This window comes from Amblyraja radiata, chromosome 13, assembly GCF_010909765.2.
Source record: "Amblyraja radiata isolate CabotCenter1 chromosome 13, sAmbRad1.1.pri, whole genome shotgun sequence".
NCBI lineage: Eukaryota > Metazoa > Chordata > Chondrichthyes > Rajiformes > Rajidae > Amblyraja > Amblyraja radiata.
Window position 1 is genome coordinate 1,813,297 of NC_045968.1, and position 23,332 is coordinate 1,836,628.

The 23,332-nt window shown below is 41.7% G+C and overlaps 1 protein-coding gene across 1 annotated transcript in view; it reads right to left on the bottom strand.

The window, feature by feature from the left end:
- Positions 1-509: 509 nt before the first annotated feature.
- Positions 510-23,332, bottom strand: part of LOC116979542 (vesicle-associated membrane protein 2-like) — a 76,394-nt gene continuing 53,571 nt past the window's right edge. The window contains exons 2-5 of the mRNA XM_033031090.1: positions 17,441-17,576; positions 13,793-13,951; positions 7,077-7,128; positions 510-4,163 (exon numbers count right to left, since the gene is read on the bottom strand). Of these exons, the coding sequence (XP_032886981.1) occupies positions 4,147-4,163; positions 7,077-7,128; positions 13,793-13,951; positions 17,441-17,576 (364 nt within the window). The 3' untranslated portion in view covers positions 510-4,146. The remainder of the gene's footprint in view (positions 4,164-7,076; positions 7,129-13,792; positions 13,952-17,440; positions 17,577-23,332) is intronic.

Consider the following 23,332-nt stretch of genomic DNA (forward strand, 5'->3'; position numbering starts at 1 on the left):
CTGCTTTACAGCGCCAGAGACCCGGGTTTGATCCTGAGTAAGGGTGCTGTCTACGGCATTTGTACGTTCTCCCCATGACCACGTGGGTTTTCCCCGGGTGCTCCGGTTTCCTCCCGCACACCAAAGACTTACAGGTTTGTAGGTTCAATTGCTCCGATATTGTCTTTAATGTGAAGGAAAGTGCAAGTGTATGGAGAACATTGGTCGGAGCAGACTCGGATCCGAAGGGCCTGTTTCCGCGCTGTATCTCTAAACTAAATCAAACTAAACAGATGACATAGCTCTAAGGTGGAATGGAATGGAATACTTGTGACTTGGCACAGTGAGATTATTTGCTGCATACCCAATGTATACAAATAACAGCCACCTACGGTGCTGACAAAGTTACAAAGCCCCTCCTTGTATTCTCTCCCCCCCCCCCCCCCCCCCCCCCCCCACTGTGGTTCCCCTACGCCGGGTCCCCATTGTCCTTTATTCTCCCTCCCTCCCCAATTATCCATTGTTCTCCTCCCCATCTCCCCCACGCTGGGTCCTCCATTGCCCCAGGTGAGAGGGGCAAACTATAATAGGAACCTGAAAGGCAACTATTCCACTCAAAGGGTGGTGGGTACATGTAACAAGTTACCAGTGGAGTGGAGGTACTATGAGAGCATTTAAAAGACAATGGGACATGTACATGTACTGGAAAGGTTTTGAGGGATACAGGCCATAGACAGGCCAATGGGACAAGCTTCGATGACACATCTTGTTCGGATGGATGAGTTGGGCCGAAGGGGCTGTTTCCGCGCTGTACGACTTCAGTTCTGTAAATGTTTCTGTATATTAAGGGAAAAGACCACACTGTTCGACTCGAGAATACTTCAGGCCAGCCAGACAGATCTTTCCCATCCAGACCAAACTAGTCGAGGCAAGGGGAGACACAGCAGGGCGCTGGTCTGGGCGGGCAAGATTTGGCCCATTATATCTGGATAACAAAAACTCCACTGTATACAGCGTGCATTAGTTGATCTGGCGGCCATTGTGTAACCTAGTCCAACAGAAATATATTGGGAGGAGTTGCTTTTAAAACAAAAATAATTTAAATAAAGCATCTCACTCTTTTAGAACTGACTGTAAACTTCTGACTGTTTTGTGAATATAGACGATTAAGGTAACACAGCAATTTGAAAGAATATCCAAGTTGCAAAGCTGGATGGCACAGTAGCTCAGTGCACTGAAGTACCAAGGTACTGTAGCACATGATAGCAAGAGAGGTGACACTCTCAATTTCCACCCAGTAAGTTGCAAATCTGTTAACATGTTGTTGTTGCCTGGAGGGGGACAGGTTTGACATAGAGAGAAAAACTTAGGAGTTATACAGCAAGAGGAATTGAAAAACAAGTTGTAGGAAAACTGGAAAGGCTACAGCTGTACAACTCCGAGTGACTAACACTAGGGGTGCATCAACAGAATTAGTTGACCAATTAACATCCCTCCCAACTGTTCACAGTATACAGAGAACGAGAAGTAACAAGGGAGGTTGTTAAAAATAAAATGGAATGGGTGCAGGCTGGCGGGCCAGGGTGCAGTGGAGATGAAAGCACAATTTTTGTACATTTGTGAACAATACTGGATCACATATTCAGTATGAGAATATACACAGCTCACAGAATCCTTGTACAAGCAAATGACTTACTACATATTTAGCAAATACATATGTATGAATTCTGAAGTTCTCCTTTCACAGTTTTAGAGGATAGCACATTACTAATCACATGTTAGTCAAAGATCTTGGAAGTTAACACCATATATACAATAATCAAGGGAGGAAGTAAACAATTAATGGTCCAATATTTTTAAAAATAGACTATCACATATGAATATTTCAGTAAGGGATCTACAAAATTAGCACAACTGACTAAGAAAAGACCCTCAATAAAGAATTGAAACATGAAACAGAGCAGACAAAGTGAATGTGAAAATATCAGCAAATGGCCCCTTAGAATTGAAAGGTCCCATTAAAACAGAGGTACAGGGTATTGTATGCTGCTTAGAATCAGATTTTTGATCATGAGTTGGATGCAGTTTGGTGTTGGATACTGTTGGCCAAATCAGCCTAGTATGTAGGAAGTAGATGATCGATGGTTAGCATGGACTCAGTGGGCTGAAGGGCCTGGTTCCAAGCTGTATCTCTAAACTAAACTTTTTAAACCAAACCAACTAAACATCAGATCTAAATAATCCTCTAAACTAGACCATGACTAGAGAACACAACTGGTTTGCCATCTGATCAGACGGCCATATTGGATTGCAGATAGACACAACATGCTGGAGTAACTCAGCGGGATAGGCAGCATCTCTGTAGAGAATGAATGGGTGACGTTTCGGGTCAAGACCCTTCTTCAGGTCTCGACCTGAAATGTCACCCATTCCTTCTCTCCAGAGTAACTCCAACATGTTGTGTCTATCTTTGGTTTAAACCAGCATCTGCAGTTCCTTCCTACACACGTAGGATTGTAAGTCAGTTCCGGAGACTCTATTGGGAGAAATACTCCGTCAATATTTTGGATATTTTGTGCATAATTGTCAGAAATAAAGGAGGTTTGAATGTCCAGGATGAGTTGCTGCACCATGGATGTATAACAGGACAGAACATCTTCCTGCCAGTCTCCTCTCACACTCTCACCTATGTCTTAACTGTGGGCCACCAACATTAAGAAAGGGGCAAGTGTTTATGTCATTTATAGCATTCATGGGCATTCTGTTCTGTTGGGGACTGGCCCATTAAACCCATGTGGTTAAATACACATCTTTCTAACCAAGGCATCATTGCTATTTTACAAAAACATTGTTGACAATAGCACTAGGGGTGTTTTTCGATTAACATAGCAAACGTACCTGGGTGTTGTGGTTCCACATTACGTAGAAATATTAGCATTTGTGGTGGGGATTGATAAATTATTGGTTACATCTTTATTATAAAATGATAATAAAGATAGATGGATAAAGCAGCTTTCTCTCTGGTAGGAATTTTGCAATGGGGATAAGAAGATTTAGGTCTTTTGAAAAGGCTTTCCAAAGTTCCTACCTTAATCCACTCATTAGTTTCTGTACCAAAATGAGTGTGACTTTGGACAAAGTGGTTTCAAATCAATGTTAGATCAACATAAATTGATATCAATTTCAATTAGTTGCCACAACTCATTTCATGTGTGCGTCTCTCTCTCGATGCATCCATCCCTCTGTTCTCTAGGCTGTATTTCTAGTCTAACTCCTGATATATAGAATTGGACCTTCATTTTAGTTTCTTTCAAACATTCCACCTGATGGTGAACGCTTTGTTAAATGTTTAGTGTGCTCAAAGTGGCCTTTTAACAACTGACAATTTGGAAATGTACTGAGAAAGCAGCTTCTGTTTAGTTTGAATACAGAGCTGACGAAAAGGGCATCTCAGAGATAAAACAGAATGTTGAAAACTGAAGGCCATGGTAATACAATAACAACTATTCAGACCAAAATGACCAAATAATCTGTTACCATGGTTATGTTTTAAAGTCAATTGCAGTTTCAGTCATTTGTGATTTGAGACAGTACCAAATGTCAAGCACACTGCTCATCATTAATATTTAATTATTATGCTTGCTTTAGTGGCTCTGGAAACTTAGTTTTATTATTTTTTTAAATTATCAAATGTAATATCAGGAATATACTGATTACATTTTCTTCATATTCAAAACAAATTTAAAATTTGTTCAGATTTGCCAAAGTTAAACATTATTTCCTGGTTTCCTTCGATTATTTTTAAGGCTTTGGGCATTTCAGACTGTTACCTCCTGATGACTTGGCAAGTCAGAATAAATGTCACAGTTATATTTGGAAAGAGGATTCAAGTGTTGAAGGCCAATCCATCTATATTGTGCTAGTTTTACCTTGGAATGTACAAGACAAACCTACTTCACTATTCGGCAGTAAATAGCTGGTTAAATTGTTGTGCAGATTTTGATAGCAATCAATGCACCCATTCGAGTGATTAGGGCAACTTACAGACAAAATAAAAGCAACCATGGATAGAAGCAGAGATGAATAAATAATATCTGACACTGGAGAAGATATGGCTGACGAGAACAAAGTGAAGCTGGATGTTCAGTCGGACGGACTCCCTTCTCCTCAGGTGCAGAAATAAACTGGAAGAAAAGGAGAACATGGAGGTGAAACTCACGGAGCACATTGGAACCAGGGAAAGATTTTCAAGACCAAAGATCTTTGTTCAAGACTCCATTTTACACAATTCCCCTCTCCCATCAGGCAAGAGGTATAGAAGTGTGAGAACACACACCTCCAGATTCAGGGACAGGTGTTATCAGGCAACTAAACCATTCTATCACCAACTAGAGAGTGGTCCTGAGCTACCATCTATTGGCGACCCCCAGACTATCTTTTATCTGACTTTACTGGACTGTATCTTGCACTAAATGTTACTCGATTATCCGGCTTGATTGTAATCATGTTTCCTCTTTTCGTTAACTGGATAGCATGCAACAGAAATGCTTGTCATTGTATCGTGGTACACGGGGGACTATTAAACTAAACAAAACTAATAACACAGTTTAATGTTTCTGGCTACTTTTAGCTCCTGGTCTATCTCCTTTCAAGCAGATATCCAAGATGGCGTGCAAGCCAAGCGACTCTTTGCGTGCTAGTTACAGAAGTGGATTTGCAATCATGCATTACATTCGCTCCACTCTTTTAACCCTCTATTCCAACAGACCAGTTAGTGATCTTGTTGTGCAAGGCCCACAAACAAGCAACACACAAATTCTTTGCCACAGGACTCAGTGGAGGCCAATTCACTGGATGTTTTCAAGAAAGAGTTAGATTTAGCTCTAAGGGTTAAGGGAATCAAGGGATATGGAGAAAAAGCCAGAACGGGGTACTTTCTGAACTTGAATGGCGGTGCTGGCTCGAAGGGCCGAATGGACTACTCTTGACTCTTGCACCTATTTTCTATGCTTCTAGCAGCATTTCTTACTTTAACTTTGCTCTTCTTAAACTGCTCTCATATCTGTCGATTCCTTCTATCTGTACATTGTGGATGACCCGATTGTAATCATATGTTGTCTTCCAGCTGACTGATTGACATGCAACACAAGCTTTTCACTGTACCTCGGTACATGTGACAATAAACTCAACTAAAACTCAGAAAGTTGAACAGGCTGGGTTGCAAACAATCATAGCATGTGAATAATGGTGTACAGCGCCTTCTCCTGGCCCAGGATATATTGCAACTTCACGATCTAATGTTGCATCCAAAGCATGGAAAGAAAGGGTAGTGGGTATATGGAACAAGCTGTCATAGGAGCAAGGTCAACGTTTAAGAAACAGACAGGTACATGGATAGGATCGGATTTGTAGGGATATGGCAAGTGGGACTAGTAATAATAATAATAATAATAATACATTTTATTTGTATAGCGCTTTTCAAGGACTCAAAGTCGCTTTACATGTTGAGTCAAGAACAAAACAAAATAGAGCAGTAAGACAGAGATACAAAGGGGAGGGGGACATGGGACTAAGGATAGGCAGAGGTGAAGAGATGGGTCTTGAGGCGGGACTGGAAGTTGGTGAGGGACTCAGAAGTTCGGATCAATTGTGGGAGGGAGTTCCAGAGCCTGGGAGCTGCCCTGGAGAAGGCTCTGTCTCCAAAAGTGCAGAGGTTGGATTTCAGAATGGAGTGGAGACCGGCTGAAATGGATCTGAGGGACCATGAGGGTTGGTAGGGGGAGAGGAGTAGTAGACCAACTACACATCCCTTCCATCTTCCCCAAGCCTAATTCTAGTATTGAGAGGTGCCCTAACTCTTTTCCACCTTTGTCAGACCCGAAGAACCTCCTTTGGGGTTATTGCAACATAATGTTTACATATTCTGTAGTGCTGCTGCAAGTAAAGGGCCTGTCCCAACTTTCACCACCTAATTCACGGCTTTTTTTACTCGTGGACATTTTTCTTCACGCTAGAAAAACGACCCGACCTACTTGATGCCACGAGTACCTACGACTAGCATCACGACCTACCTATGACCCGTGACGACCATGCTGCGAATATGAATCAAGGGCAAACTCGGCAGAGGTCGTGAATTAGGTCGTGAAAATGGGACAGCCCCTTAAGAATGTCATTGTTCCATCTGGGTCATATGACAATAAAATACTCTTGACTTGAACACAAGAATCAAAGCTGGGGTTGTCCAGTCAGCCCTTTGTGCCTCCTCCAGCATTCAATCAGATCACGTCTATCTTCTGTACCCACTTTCCTGCACTATCCCACATTCCTCGACTCCCTGAATATCTAAACATATATCACTCTCTGTATTCGATACAGTCAGTGACAGAGTTCCCAAATTCCACTTGGGTAACGGATTCTGAAGACTGGCAATCTTCTGAAGAACACCAATCTGATTTCTGACCTTAAATGTTGACCTCATATTTTGAGACTCTGATCCCTGGTTGTAGACTACACCCCTATGTCCTCCCTGATACCCACCTTCCATCTTCTTGACACTGTCTATGTAAATAATCCCACCTTATTAGTTTTGACCGTTCTTTTAGCTATTTGCCATTTAGAACAATTTATTTGCCATTTAATTTGGCATTCTGGGCTTAACAAAATGACAAAAATATCAGATTGATGCACACCATAAATGCATCATGAACGGAGAAATTGAACCGTTTGATAAATATGGAAAGTTATGTGCCAACAAGCAACAATCCAAAAATGTTGGTAGACAGAAGATCCAGATGAAAGCTAGGAACATGTTACGCCGAAACATAAAAAGTCACAAAGTGCTGGAGCAACTCATCGGGGTCAGGCAGCATCTCTGGAGAATAAGAATAGCTGATGATTCAGGTCAAGACTCTTCTTCAAACCCTATCGATGTTCTCCAGAGATGCTGCCGAGTTACTCCAGCACTTTGTGTGTGTTTCATTTTCCAAACCAGCATCTGCAGTTCCTTGTTTCTACAACATGTTGCACCAGAATCATACACTATGACAATTAATGTTTAGCAATGCAAGTCTATCAGGCATTCTAGGAAAGGTACTCACTTATGATAACGATGATAATGAATGCACATATTGCTCCAAGTATAATCATCATCTGTAAGCACAACAAGAGAAACATTATTTTTTTTATTAGAAGTACAGTAAATTACAATAATACACATCAGATATATCTTATTACATTTGTTGTACCACTTCGTTTTTCGAGCTTTAAAAAAGATAGAAATAAAAGAAGTAAGGAAAGTGAGCAAGAATCGTGAAGGTGCAGGAAAGTGTTGGGAGAAGAAAGCCCCTTAGGGAAGAAGTTAGAGAAGGAAGTAAAGAAAGGAAATAAGACCCTAGAAAGAAAAGAAAAAAAAAGGAAAAACAATCGCACTATTGTAACACAAAACTCCGCAAAAAAGGACATACCATTTTTAATTTTAATTTTATTTTATACCCCCCATTACAAGAGAAACATTATTTGCAGTAGAAATAAACCTGCGAGTTCCATCAATCTAGATCTGGATAATTCTCTTTACTTTCCACATGCAGTTTGTATATTAATTCATCCAATTGTTTCAATCATCTTTCAGTTATACTAATATAATAAGTTAAGCCAAATGACCACTGCATTTGGTTTCTATTGTAGGCTGATTATATGGCCCTTGGTTCCATGTAGTCAGAGTACTGTGATGGTCAAAGCAAAAGAGGTAGGTAGCAGGGTATGTCAGTTCATTGCCAACAACTTTCTCCCCACTATTGTTTAATGCATAAGTGGTTTTCACAGAACAAGTGGTTGAGGTTGTGGCTTTATTCCACACAAGTTTATTTTATTCCTCTTCATCTAATCCTATCTTCTTTGTAACTGCATCTATAATATTAACATTACATCCTCCTCCAATAGTGTGTTCCATATGTTTAACCTTCAGGATAAAAATATGTTCCTAAATTAACATAGATTAATGAACAATTCATTTTACAATTCAATTCATTTCTGCTCACTCCCAAATATGGAAATATCTTTTTTTTTTACATCTATCTTATTCAACTCCTTCATATCATTTTAGATCAAGTTTACCCCTCACATGACATAATAACACAAACACGAACCCTAACCTGGTGATACTGTTCACCATCACACACTGGCGATAGGTACAATCTCTTGAATCTTGAATCAGTGTTGTGAATATGTTTTGCATTTTCTCATGTTTTGCATTGAACCGTGAAAGACCTGGATAGAATGGATGCGGAGAGGGTTCCCACCAGTGGGAAAGTCTAGGACCAGAGGCCATAACCTCAGAATAAAAATACATACCTTTAGAAAGGTGATGAGGAGTAATTTCTTTAGTCAGAGGGTGGCAATCTGTGGAATTCATTGCCACAAACATATGTGGTGGGCGAGTCAATGGATATTTTTAAGAAGAAGATTGTCAGGTTGTTCATTAGTACGGGTGTCAGGGGTTATGGAGAGAAGGCAGGAGAATGGGGTTGAGAGGGTAGGATGGATCAGCCATATAATGGCGGAGTAGACTTGATGGGCCGAATGGCCTATTTCTGCTCCTATAACATGAACTTCCCCAATGCTACCACAATTTATAATATGGTGATCCCGATCGAGCTAATTTCTACAGCTCCTTTCAAGACTTGGGCAACAATATCTAACAAAGACTAATTTAAAAACTAAACAAGAACATTTGTCTTATTTCTGCTACCTTCCCCACATATCCAATAAACATCAACAAATGGCAGATGTTGAAAAGGTGAAATAAGATGTTTAAATGTTGGGAACACTAAGTAGGCCAGGTAACAGTACTGGAATGGAACCAGATTCACATCGTCAGGTTGATCCTCCATTTGGGAAAGAGTAGTTAGTTTTTACATTTCCTTGAGGGTAAGGGTAGGGGATTAGGGAATGGTGATAATTCTTCTCATTGGGTGAAGTTTGGTTGCCATGGGGATAAGATGTGGTTAAGCTGTGGATGTAGGTTAATGAGGTGAATGTAGAGAGAGAGAGAGAGAGGAGAGAGAAGAGAGAGAGAGCTAGAGAGAGAGAGAGAGAGAGAGAGAAGAAGCGAGATCTCTCTCTCTCTCTCTACTCTCTCTCCCTTTATCGCTCTCCCCTCCTTCGATCCGTCTCTCTCTCTCTCTCTCTCTTCTCTCTCTCCCCTTCTCTGTCTCTCTCTCTCTTCATCCCCCTTGCTCTTCTCTATCTCTTCTCTCTCTCTCGCTCTCTCATCTCTCTATCTCTCTCTCTCTCTCTCTCTCTCTCTCCCTCTCCTCTCTCTGCTCATCTCTCTCTCTCTCTCTCTCTCTCTCTCTCTCTCTCTCTCTCGCTCTCTCTCTCTCTCCTCTCCTCCCTCTCTCTCTCTCTCTCTCTCTCTCTCTCTGGGTCTCTCTCTCCCCCTCCCTCCTCTCTCCCCCCCCCCAGCCCCCTTTTCTCTCTCTTTTTTCTCCCTTACCGCTCCTGTTTGCTACGCGCTGTGGTACGAGAGACCAGGGTGAGAGAGACAGGGACAGCAAGAGAGAGAGAGAGAACAAAAGGACACAAAAGCTTGCTGCGGATCTGTTCTACATTGCACTGCTGTTATTTGCTTGTGTTCCCTCCCTCCTTCATTAACCGACCGACCCAATGGCTTCACATGCAGCTTATCACCATAACAACCCTGGCCTTACTGTCAGAGATGGTCCCTCTGCCCTATCTACCCCATTCCTCACTTCGATGCAACTAAAAATCAATTAGATTTTTCAATTCTAATAAAGTGTCTTTGACCGGAAAAATCAACCATGTTTCTCTTTCCAGAGATGCTACCTGACTTGTTGAGTCTTTTATGCTTTTATTCCTGAAATATCCGTATGGAATTGAAACACAACAGCAGTGCATCATTCTAGAATTAATCCCTATGTTCACTTTCTGGATCTTCATGGGGTTCCATCAATGTATGCCACCCTCAAAATACTATACAAGGTAAACACCATTTTATGTGTAGTTTGTAAAATGATCGATGATTACAATTCAATGCATATTTAACGTATTTCTTTTTAGTCATTCTGATGTGGAATTGTTCACAAAATCCCGGTTGGTATCAGCTAACAGGCTACATATTTGCATCAGTACGTCATATTCATTGTCACTACAATTCATTCCAAAATGAATGGAATATAATGCACTTTCAAGACTGTCTGGGACAGGTTTAGAGGGATATGGGCCAAATATAGGCAAGTGGGACTAGATGGGACATGTTGGTCGGTGCGGGCAAGCTGGGCCGAAGGGCCTGTTTCCACACTGTATGAGTCTCTGACTATGTAACATTTGTAGAACTACTGATTGGAAATCCACTCCTAGGAACAGGTGGAGTAAAGTGCAGTTATGGACATGGATAAATTCAAGAATCAAGAGTGTTTTGTTGCCACATGTACTGTACCAAAACAGAACAATTACATTCTTACTTGCAGCAGCACACCAAACACAGTAACCAATAAATAATAAAATAAACTTACATAAAATAGTACAATAAATTAAAAAAACTCAAGATAGTGCAAAAATCAAACCAAAGCTAGGTCACTAGTGCAACCAAGGTAGTTTGTAGTTTGTAGTTTAGTTGGTGTTTGCAGCGTTCGTTAGTCTGATGGTCATTGGGAGGAAGCTGTCACTGAGCCTTGATGTTACATTTGATGAGGAAATAAAGATGATACATGGTCTCTGATGTAAAGCTCTGTATTCTGTCCTTATGAAATATGGCAATATTAAAATAAGGTATAATTTTCTGCAGAAATAACTCTAATAGCACATCATCATCATCATCATCATCACTAATGCATTAATCTGCTGCAATGTTAAAGCCCCTGTCCCACTGTACGAGTTCATTCCAAGAGCTCTCCCGAGTTTGCCCTGATTCGAACTCGGAGATTTACGGTAATGGCCACTCGTCGGTACTCGGGGCTCTCGTGGACATTTTTCATCATGTTGAAAAATCTTCACGAGTCTTCCCGTGCTTACCCGCCGTTAGCGAGTCTTCCCGAGTACCTGCCGTTAGCGCTAAGAGACGTCCCCGAGCTCCGACGTACCCGCTACGTTCATTCTCCGTGCTTACCATGAGTTTGATTTTTGTTAAACTCGGGAGAGCTCTTGGAATGAACTTGTACCGTGGGACAGGGTTTTTAGACAAGATTAGATATACAGTCAAATGTGAAAACCCAGCAGTTTTTTGCACTAATGCATATAATGATTTTTTGTTTTTGTTTTACTATATGTTATCTATGAGTATTGTGTTTACAGACCTGTTCTGTTGCTGCAAGTAAGAATTTCATTGTTCCATTGTTGGTACATATGACAATGAAGCACTCTTGACTCTTCAAGCTCCATCCACAATGCATTGTTTCACATTATACTCTTGAAAACTGTACTTTATGATCCAACTTTACATTTAAATAGACTGGGCAGTTTGTAATTTCTGTACTGATGTCATACATACATACATACATACATACATACATACATACATACATACATACATACATACATACATACATACATACATACAGATTAAACTTGTCAAAGGTGATTAGAGATTATGATTTACAGTCTAAATTTCCAGTCCTTTTAATTGTGAAGGCCTACCTTAATTCCGTCACTCTGAGCCTGAAGATTAACTTATACAAGTGTGATGTCTCATTGCTTTAGTTTTTAAAATATATTTTAATTTGTTTAAAAACATTTTGATCTCCAAATCCACTGTTCCACATCAGGTCTTGAGGAATAGGAGTAGAATTTGGCCATTCGGCCCATCAAGCCTAATCCGCCATTCAATCATGGCTGATCTATCTCTCCCTCCGAACCCCATTCACCACCCTTTGTGTGAAAAAGTTACCCCTCAGATTCCTATTAAATCTTTTCCCCTTCACCTTGAACCTGTCCTCTGGTCCTCGATTCCCCTACTCTGGGCAAGAGATTCTGTGCATCTAAAATTTGTGCATACTTGTGGGAAATAAATAGCTTTTCAATTTCTTAAACCGTCACATATTTTCAACACCCTCTGCAGTGGAATCAAAAAAGGCGTGGCATGTTGGTAAATATTAAAATGTACCTGATTATTAAACACACCTGATACACCTGATGTATTAAAACAAACCTGATAAAACATTTTTGAGATTTGTTTAACTTTATTAAAATAGAAGAGGAAGAAGGAAAGGGAAGAGATGGAAATAAATCAATGGGATAACATTTCTTCTGTCTAAAACAAATTTACAATGTCACACATAGAGTAATACAGCATGGAAACATGCCCTTTGGCACAACTTGTCCATGCCGACCAAGATGCCTGTGCCTGGCCTATAACTCTCTATACCTTTCCAAATGTATTTTAAAATGTTGTTATTGTATCTGCCTTAACTATATCTGACAACTCGCTTCACAGACCGATCACTCTCTTTGTGAAATGGTTGCCCTTCAGGATCCTATTAAATCTTTCCCTCTCATTATAAATCTATGCCCACTGGTTCTTGATTCCCCTACTCCGGGAAATTCACCCTACCTGTTACCCTTATGATTGTATACCTCTCTGTAAGCTCACTCTTCAGGCTCCTCTGCTCCTTGCCTAAAATCCTGGCCTGCTCTGCCTCTACCTATAGCTCAGGCCCTTGAGTCCTGGCATCGTCCTCATAAATCCTTTTTACATTCTTTCCAGTTTAATAGCATCTTTCCTTTAGCAAACTGACCGAAACTGAACATGATCCTCACCATCATCTCGTACGACTGTAACATGATATCCCAATTTCTATATTCAATTCCCTGACTGAAGAAGGCCAGCATGCCGGTAGCTTTCGTTATCACCCTTTCTACCTGTGATGCCACTTTCTGGGAGCTACTCCTAGATTCCTCAGGTCTGCAACATTTGCAAGGGGCCAACCATTCACTGTGAACATCCAGCCCTGGATCGACTTTGCAAATTGCAAAACCTTACACTTATCTGAATTCTGCTCTAGTTGCCTCTCCCCGGCCCACTTGCCCAGCAGAACCTGTAAATCTTGACAATCACCTTCATTGTCCCCAATACAAACTATTTTAGTGTCACCTGTGAACTGACTTATCCTGCTTGTACATTCTCATTGACATAGATGACAACCAACAATGATCCCAGCACCAATCTCTGAGGATCGGTGCTGAACACATTAGTCAGAGGTCTCCAGTCTGAAAATCTATCTTTCACCACCATCCTGTTTTATTTTACCATTGAGCCAGTTCTGTATCCAGTCAGCTAGCTTTCCCTGGATCCCATGCGATCTAACCTTTCAGGACAGCCTACCATGTGGAAAATTATCAACGGCCTTGCTGAAATCCATATAGATGACCTTTATGGCCCTGTCCTCATTAACCCTCTTGGTTATTTCTTCAAAGAACTCAACAAAATTCATGACTCATGAGAGACACTCTCCCACCCCATGGGACAAAACCATGCTGACTATCCCAAATCAACCCCAGTCTTTCTAAGTGCATGTACAGCGTAATCATCTTAATCTTCTCCAGGAACTTTCCTAGCCCCAATATTTGGCCTCATGCTCTATAGTTTCCAGGTTTTTCTTCACCACATTTCTTCAATAGAGGCACAACATCAGCCTCCCTCCAGTCTTTCGAAACCTCAACCAGTGATCACCTAATGATCCAAATATCTCAGCCAGGGCTCCTGCTACATAGTCTAAGTAACGCTGGCAATTGTCAAGCTCATCCATTTTGCTTTCTGGCATTGCTCTAATTGATACCATGTTGGTTTGATAAGGCTCACCTTGCAGTTTTTCCACCAATACTTTCTCTTCAGCTTAGCAGCACTTGTTTCAAATTGTGAGGCCCCAGCTTGGAGAGCATCAGCACGGTCATCGAGCTCCGACAGCTTCTGATCACGTTCAAGAACCTTGTCGACATTTACTCGCATGATATCCACCACCTGGGAGAAACAGTCTGATGTTACACATCGTAATGCTCAGAATGCAGAAGGAAGAATGCTGATGACGTGAACACAAGCAACCGTGACTGGAAGATATACACAAAGTGCTGGAGTAACTCCGTGCTTGTAACCCATTGAATATATTACATTATCTGAAAATCAAGTATGTTCAGATATTTATAAATCACAACAGTTTTTAGCAACATTTATTGGCCTGAAATATCCTTTAAAAACCCTGGTAGTTTTAAGGATAAGGGGGAAATCTTTTAGGACTGAGATGAGAAGAACATTTTTCACACAGAGAGTGGTGAATCTCTGGAATTCTCTGCCACAGAAGGTAGTTGAGGCCAGTTCATTGGCTATATTTAAGAGGGTGTTAGATGTGGCCCTTGTGGCTAAAGGGATCAGGGGGTATGGAGAGAAGGCAGGTACAGGATACTGAGTTGGATGATCAGCCTTGATCATATTGAATGGCGGTGCAGACTCGAAGGGCCGAATGGCCTACTCCTGCACCTATTTTCTATGTTTCTATGTGGAATTCACAGCATTTATTTTGATAAGTGTCAGGAGGTTTGGGGTAACCATGCAAGACCTAAATTTCTTGGCAGATCCTCAAATATGTCACTCTGACTGGGCTCTGATGTTGTACTCCTCATCCAGTCCAGTGTTGAAATGGCAGCTTCTTGCAGCTCCTTTGAGGATTACAATGAGAAATGTTACAAGTTCAAGTTACACTTATTGTCACATGCACCAATTGGTACAGTGAAATTTGAGTTACCATACAACCATACGAGTAAAATGAACATGATACACTGATAGAATTACCATGAACATCCCCACACAGCAGAATCAACGTTTCCCACTGTGAGGGAAGGCAATAAGGTTCACTCAACTCCCTCGTTGTTCTACGTGTGCCAATGTTGACCTGGCATAATTTTAGCAGCTCCAATCATTTCCATGATGGGGAATAGTTTTTGGAGAGAGTTTGAGTCTCATATATTTTCAATATTTGTTTAATTAAATGGGTGAAATTAAATATATTCAATTACTCCTAACAATTCCTGATCTTTTAAACTATTCATATGTGGGGGGGGAGATTGCAGCCTTCACGTGGTCCGCCCTGTTACGACGAATGCAATCAACCTGGCGTGCACAATCAAGTAAGATCAAATAGAACAAGTTGTCCTACAACTTTAGGCCGTGCACGCCATATACAAGAATAAGAAGAAACTATTTATATAATTGAATTTGTTTTTAAAAGATTCTTGGTTTATTGATGAGTTTAGAAGGTTTGTGTTTGCAATGTCAGGGACATTCACATGCATTTAATTTGCATGATAACTTTAGTAGCTGCTTCAGTCTGGGACTATGGCTTAAGTGGTTATCAAAGTATTTCTGCTGGACTTAATGCAAGGCCAGGTTCTATCTTGGGAATCCACTCATGGGCAGAGGTGGTTCAATTAGCTGGTAGACAAAAGTTCCTGGTAATTTACAGCACACCAGCCATTGTGTTTAAGAAGGAACTGCAGATGCTGGAAAATCGAAGGTCTACAAAAGTGCTGGAGAAACTCAGTGGGTGCAGCAGCATCTATAGAGCGAAGGAAATAGGCAATGTTTCGGGACGAAACCCTTCCGGGTTTCGGCCCGAAACATTGCCTATTTCCTTCAGGGTTTCGTCTCGAAACGCTGCCTATTTCCTTCGCTCCATAGATGCTGCTGCACCCGCTGAGTTTCTCCAGCACTTTTGTAGACCTTCGATTTTCCAGCATCTGCAGTTCCTTCTTAAACACAATGGCTGGTGTGCTGTAAACTACCAGGAACTCCCAAGTTCTTTCCACTAAAGGAAGTGTAGGAACGACACTGTCTTGCAGTTTGTGGTGGAAGTAGGTAATCTCACAACATTTACGAGGTATCTAAATGAGTACTTGAATTGCCAAGGCATAGAAAGCTATGGACCAAGAGCTGTCAAATGGAATCGTGGAGGTAATTAGGGGTCAGCATGCACATGATGCTTCATGATGGTCTGTTTCAAAGCATTTGACTCCATGACTGATTATTAATATAATAATAATAATAATATATTTTATTGTCATTGCACATAAGTGCAACGAGATTTGGGTATGCAGCTTCCATCCGATGTCATAACTTAAACAACTAATAAAATTTAGATTTAGATACACCGAGAAACATGATTTATAAAATGAACAGTAAAACGGTAAAACAGTCTAAAGTGCAAATGTGTCTGTCGCCGGGTCACAGTTTAAGGATAAGGGGGAAATCTTTTAGGACCGAAATGAGAAAAACATTTTTCACACAGAGAGTGGTAAATCTGTGGAATTCTCTGCCATAGAAGGTAGTTGAGGCCAGTTCATTGGGTATATTTAAGAGGGAGTTAGATGTGGCCCTTGTGGCTAAAGGGATCAGGGGGTTTGGAGAGAAGGCAGGTACAGGATACTGTGTTGGACGATCAGCCATGATCATATTGAATGGCGGTGCAGGATCGAAGGGCCGAATGGCCTACTCCTGCACCTATGTTCTATGTTTCTATGTTTCACCAGCTGGGAAAGAAATCGAAGAACAGTTAATAATCAACAATGAAGAATGCAAGTTAGGTAAGGAAGACTGCAGGCTCAGTATTCCTCCCCACGTAAATCGTGGTTCACAAGAAACCTGGTTCTCGTCTTTATGACAGACGGATTCAGGATGAAATCACGTTCATTTGATCATTTCCGAACTTTTAGGACAGACCTATTTTAGACTTGTGTTCCAGCACTCATAAAGGCAAGGCTGGGAATACGTCGAGGGATTGGTGAAGCTTTCTCCCAAATGATGAGGTAACCTCTTTCTAGGCTGAAGTAAAACAACAGGCAGACTAGAATATGTTTTGGCTTCTCCAGAACTCCCACACAGTGGCTGTGGCCTCGCTTGCAATAATATCTTTCAGTACGTGGAAAATGTATTGCAAGGTACCATGTTATTTCCATATAACTGCAAGATACTTTTTCCAGCATCTCAGGTGTGTCTTGGGAATGTGCCCATTCAAACTGTTTCCATAACTTCCTGCTGCTAGTTCAGAAAACAATTACCTGACAAGGGCATTTCTATTTACCAGAAATAAAAATCCAGGAAATGTGCATCAATTTAATCAAATGTCTTAAGATTGAGTTTTTTTCTTAGAGATACAGCATGGATACAGGCCCTTCGGCCCACCGTGTCTGTGCCAATCAACAATCACCCATACACTATTCCTATCCTACACACTCGGGCTAATTTTATTTTACCAGAAGCCAATTAACCTACAAACCTGCACATATTTGGAATGTGGGTGGAAACCGGAGCACCCTGAGAAAACCCACGTGGTCACAGGGAGATGGACAAACTCCGTACAGAGAGCACCCATGGTCACCAACCTAAGGTGGTAACTCTATCGCTGCCCAACTGTGCCGCCCGCATAGTGAATCTTACAGGAGTAGATGGTAAATACTGTACCTCATCAACTTGAGCCTGTGTTTGCTGCAGCCTTCTGTTGCTGGTGGTGTTGACTGGTGGGGGTGGTCCTCCATCTCCAGGGGCCCCTGGAGGTCCCCCCGCAGCAGGAGCAGCACCACCTTGGGTTGGGGCTGACCTACAAGTGAAACACAGGAAACCTCTCGTTAACAATGTAAAACAAGAATCTTCTGCAAGCAACACGAAGCAGCAGCAGCAGCAACAACAGCAACATGTCAAATGTACGTTGAAGTCCTACTTTAAACTTTACTTTAGAACACACGTGGAAACAGGCTCTTCGGCCCAGCGAGTCTGTCTGTCTCTCTAGCAATGCAGTCTCTAGCAATCCCAGATTAATAACATGAAGCAAATTTGTGCTGGATTCAAAACCAAATCTCCGAAATGTCTTAACCATACTCCTTGCAGGCACTGGCACATAGCTTCCTGTCTTCTCTAGGGCAGCTCAAATCAAATTGAATCAAATTTAGATCCATCTTAATTTCCGTCACTCAGGTCAGTGTACAACCTGTCAAATTGTGTCACAACAAATTGTTATTATTTAAGTTTGAGTTTAGTTTATTGTCACGTTATACATGATACATGATAAAGGGAATAATGATAAAGGGAAAAGACACAAAATGCTGGAGTAACTCAGTGGGACAGGCAGCATCTCTGGAGAGAGGAATGGGTAATGTTTCTTCAGACCATAAGACCCTTCTTCAGACCTTCAGAGTCTATCTTTGATGTAAACCAGCATCTGCAGTTCCTTCCTACAGATAACATGAAGAATGTTTGGTGCAAGATAAATTCCAGTCAGTTGGTAACTAATATATTTTGACTAACTGGTGGACTATTTTCTCCTTTAGATAGTACGTAATGTATAACCTTTCCTCCTATTTTATTTACTGGAGGCAGGTTGCTCCTAAAATGAACAAAAGTCTATGTGGCCCAGGTGGAGTGAAGATGGTCACATTGACAGTTCTGTTCCGAATGTCTCTGCAATATCTTTAGTTGCTTTACTTACAGAAATATGAAAAATACTGAAATCTATGCAATGATAATAACGCACACCACTAGAGGACTCCCCACCCTAACAGGCACACACAATGTGCAGCACTGCAATTAAGGTGCACAGAAACACCTGAACAAGATTGGAGAGGACAAGACTTGTACCGAATGTTGGTGTGACCACTCCCATTACAGTGGCAAGAAAATCATTTGATTGCCAACTACCATTTGGTCAATACTTGTGAGTCAAAATATGTAGCTATATCTGAGGTCCCAACTCCCATGTAATGGACATGCAATTGGTTTAGTTTGGAGATAGAAACAGTCCCTTTAGCTCACTGACTCAATGCTGACCATTGACACGAGTGGTATGTTCACACTAGTTCTATGTTGTCCCACTTACATATCCAGTCCATACACTCTAGGGACAATTTCCAGAGGCCAATTAACCTACAAACCTGACATTTTGAGGCACTAGTTCAATCATTGTGCCACTGTGCCACCCCAAAACTACATCAAACACTCTATTAATACGCCAATGTATAGTGGCCCTGTAAATATTTCCACCCCCCCCCTCATGGGGCAACAAAAACATGCATCTACTTAAAGCCATTTTCCAAAACCACAATGATCATTCTGAATAGATTGTCTGAAGAAGGGTCCTGACCTGAACCTACATCTGTCCATTTGCCCTCATAGATGCTGCCTGACCTGCTAAGTTCCTCCAGCGTTTTGTTTTTTGCTCAAGATTCCAGCATCTGCAGTCTCATGTGTTACTTCAATGATCAATGTTGTGCCCTGGGTCAGGTGCTTGAACTATGCAAATACATCTTTTCTAATCTGCTAGCATTTAACTATTTGGCAAAAGAACAGCACTATTTCTGCAGATTATTGGGCATGTTCAAGATAGCGGTGGATACAGTACTTACAGTAGATACCAATTTCCTTATTTACTTTAGTTTAGTTTAGAGATACAGCACCCGGTCCGTGCTGACCAGTGACCCCTGCACATTAACACCATCCTATACCCTACCCACTAGGGACAATTTTTACATTTACCAATGCAATTATCCTACAAACCTGCACGTCTTTGGAGCGTGGGAGGAAACCGAAGATCTCGGAGAAAACCCACACAGGTCACGGGGAGAACATATAAACTCCGTACAGACAGCACCCGTAGTCAGGATCGAACCTGGGTCTCCGGCGCTGCATTCGCTATAAGGCAGCAACTCTACCGCTGCGCCACCGTGCAAACGAAAATGCCATTTTCCAGTAAACCTCACACCAACGTTAATGGTGGAAAACTTAGTCCCTCTGGGCCAACCTGTGTTTCTACTATAGGCTCAGAAGTTAGCAAGCTTTCATAAGTTCATAAGTTGTAGGAACAGAATAAGGCCATTCAGCCTAAATCCCCTCTCAACCCCAATCTCCTGCCTTCACCCACAACCCCTAATACCCGTCCGTACTCATCAAGAAACTTAATATCTGCCTTAAAAATATCCATGGACTTGGCCTTCACAGCCTTCCGTGGCAATGAAGCTTTGAGTCACCAGGAAGCAGTTGGGTTTATGGTGCGATGCAAAGTTTTAGAGAAGACTTGATTTAGCCACAGAACTTGCTTCACTCATCACTGTACAACAAAGGAGGCACCAGGCCTTCAATTAACTGCCGGCAGCTGCTCCCTGTTTGTTTACACCCACTCGGGGATAACTTAAAGGACAGTCACGCATATTTCAGTAGATGCAAGAAGGAAAATAATTAGTTGGCCTGATCATACACCAGAGCGAGACCTTTAGAAATCTCCCACTGCATGTGGGTTCCAACAGAAAACAACAGATGCAGGAGGCAGACTCACAAAACTCATCCACCTACACGTTGCCTCATGAAAACTGTCACTCCAGATGCTCAAAGCAGCAGCGCAGGTATTAGGAGATGCAACCAAGGTGAGAGTTTGATGTTGAATATTTGATTTATGCTTTTTGAAGCCCTTGTTTTGGCAAGCAGGCAGCAGAGGTGATGAAACCCACACAACTCCCCTCCCAGGATATGCCTGCTCCTGAAAATGGCCTAATTACCATGTCAAGGGAATTGCAAGCAGCATTTTGTTTGCAGATGAATTAATTAATCTGCAAAATGTATTTCAAAAAACCCGAAAGTTTAGTTTAGTTTAGAGATACATGACCTTTGACCCACCGAGTTCCCACAGACCAGCGATCCACACACATTAACACTATCCTACACACACCAGGGACAATTTTTCACATTTACCAAACCAATTTACCCACATGCCTCTACGTATTTCGAGTGTGGGAGGAAACCGATAATCTCGGAGAAAACCCACGCGGTCACGGGGAGAATGTACAGACAGCACCCGTAGTCGGGATCGAACCTGAGTCTCTGGCGCTACAAGCGCTGTAAGGCAGCAACTCTACCCTAGCTGCATACGTGTCATAAGCAGCTTTGTATGTTTTGGCATGTTCCTAAATAATATGTGGCAGAAGAGTCACTCATTTATGATGCAACTTGGCAATGGCAGATTAAGTTCCAGTTAAAATCTATACGGAAATCTCAAGCAGAAGAGGCTGAAAATGGTAAATGAGGCAGAATTGAAAAGTTTCATTGAATCCCACCCAACACAATTATTAATTTTGTTTAAGAAGGAACTGCAGATGCTGGAAAGTCGAAGGTAGACAAAAGTGCTGGAGAAACTCAGCGGGTGCGGCAGCATCTATGGAGCGAAGGAAATAGGCAACGTTTCGGGCCGAAATCCTTCTTCAGACTAATCCTACACCACAAGAAGGGTTTCGGCCCGAAACGTTGCCTATTAATTTTGTTTGCCCATTCTGTCCAAACAGATCAATTCAAAAAAAATATTCCTAGTAGCAAGTAGCTCCTTATAATGACACTTAAAAACTCTATTACTAACTGTGAATACATTTCTTTGCTTTGAGGGAAAGATTGCGACATTTTTTTTTCTTTTTTCTCCTTCGACCCTCAATGGGAGTCAAGTACGATCCCAGCTCCGTGGGATTCGATAGATTTCAGGTGACTAACGCGGAAACACAGGTGGGGTGTGAGGGTAGGTTGGTTGGTGAAGTAGACACAATGCTGAAGTAACTCAGAGGGTCAGGCAGCATCTCTGGAGAGAAGGAAAGGGTGACATTTCGGGTTGCATCCTTTCTTCAGACTGAAGAAGGGTCTCAACCCGAAACGTCACCCTTTCCTTCTCTCCAGAGATGCTGCCTGACCCTCTGAGTTACTCCAGCTTTGCGTCTACCTTCGATTTAAACCAGCATCTGCAGCATCTTTCCTTCACAACCCATTTACAGTATACTAATCACAAAGATCATCCACACGCTATTGCCCTTTAGCAAAGATTGGTTCGTTTTCCATTTTACCTTCCCGTGTTTTCTCCTAATTCTTTTCAGCCTTATCCCTTCATGTCCACTTATTTGATCCAACTACTAGTCAGATGCCTGCATTTTAATACTTGGGAAATTGAAGGTAAACAGAAATTCAGTTCCAACATTTGTGCAATTAGGAGCATTGAAAAATAATATGGTTTGGTTATTGACAATATGGTCAATCAGTATGATTAATGATGACACAATGTTTATTGATAAGCTGCTGGTCCTGTATCATGTTATTGACTATATGATTATTTATTAATGCTAAGCTCAAGATATGATTTAAGGTTGAAATAGGTGGTTGTCCTGCTAATGGATTTGGAGGGTTTTGTAATAATGGTGCTGTTTGGGTCTTTGTGCTACTTTGAGATGACCACTGTAGATAGTCCACATCTCAGAAGCATTCGGGATCATTGCCCTCATGGTGGACTTTGTGCCAGGCTCTTGATCTTCCTCTGATAACCAAAGGCTTTGCACGGATGTCAACAGTGATTTATTATAATTGGAATCAGCCTTAGTTGGGAGATGGTCCCAAATTATGAGGAAAAAGTCCACATTTGATCAGGGGGCAGACTGGAAGAAGGGTTTAGTTTTGCAAGTGTTTAACTGGGACCATTCTGTACAGTACTTCAGTGAACGACTTTACAATGACTCGGAGTTCATCCTTCGAATGTACTTAGTTTAATTTAGTTTAGAGATACAGCGAGTCTGCATCGACCAATGATCACCTGTACACGAGTTCTACCCTATAGGCCAACAATTTATAGAAGTTAATTAACCTACAAACCTGCACATCTTTGGAATATGGGAGGAACCCGGAGCACCTGGAGAAAACCCACGTGGTCACAGGGAGAACGTACAAACTCCATACAGGCAGCACCCATAGTTAGTATTGTACCCGTGTGTCTGGCGTTATAAAGCTGCAACTTTACCGCTGCACCACTTCTATGCAAGTAGCATCTGTGTCCAATATATCATAGAAACATAGAAACATAGAAATTAGGTGCAGGAGTAGGCCATTCGGCCCTTCGAGCCTGCACCGCCATTCAATATGATCATGGCTGATCATCCAACTCAGTATCCCGTACCTGCCTTCTCTCCATACCCTCTGATCCCCTTAGCCACAAGGGCCACATCTAACTCCCTCTTAAATATAGCCAATGAACTGGCCTCGACTACCCTCTGTGGCAGGGAGTTCCAGAGATTCACCACTCTCTGTGTGAAAAAAGTTCTTCTCATCTCGGTTTTAAAGGATTTCCCCCTTATCCTTAAGCTGTGACCCCTTGTCCTGGACTTCCCCAACATCGGGAGCAATCTTCCTGCATCTAGCCTGTCCAACCCCTTAAGAATTTGTAAGTTTCTATAAGATCCCCTCTCAATCTCCTAAATTCTAGAGAGTATAAACCAAGTCTATCCAGTCTTTCTTCATAAGACAGTCCTGACATCCCAGGAATCAGTCTGGTGAACCTTCTCTGCACTC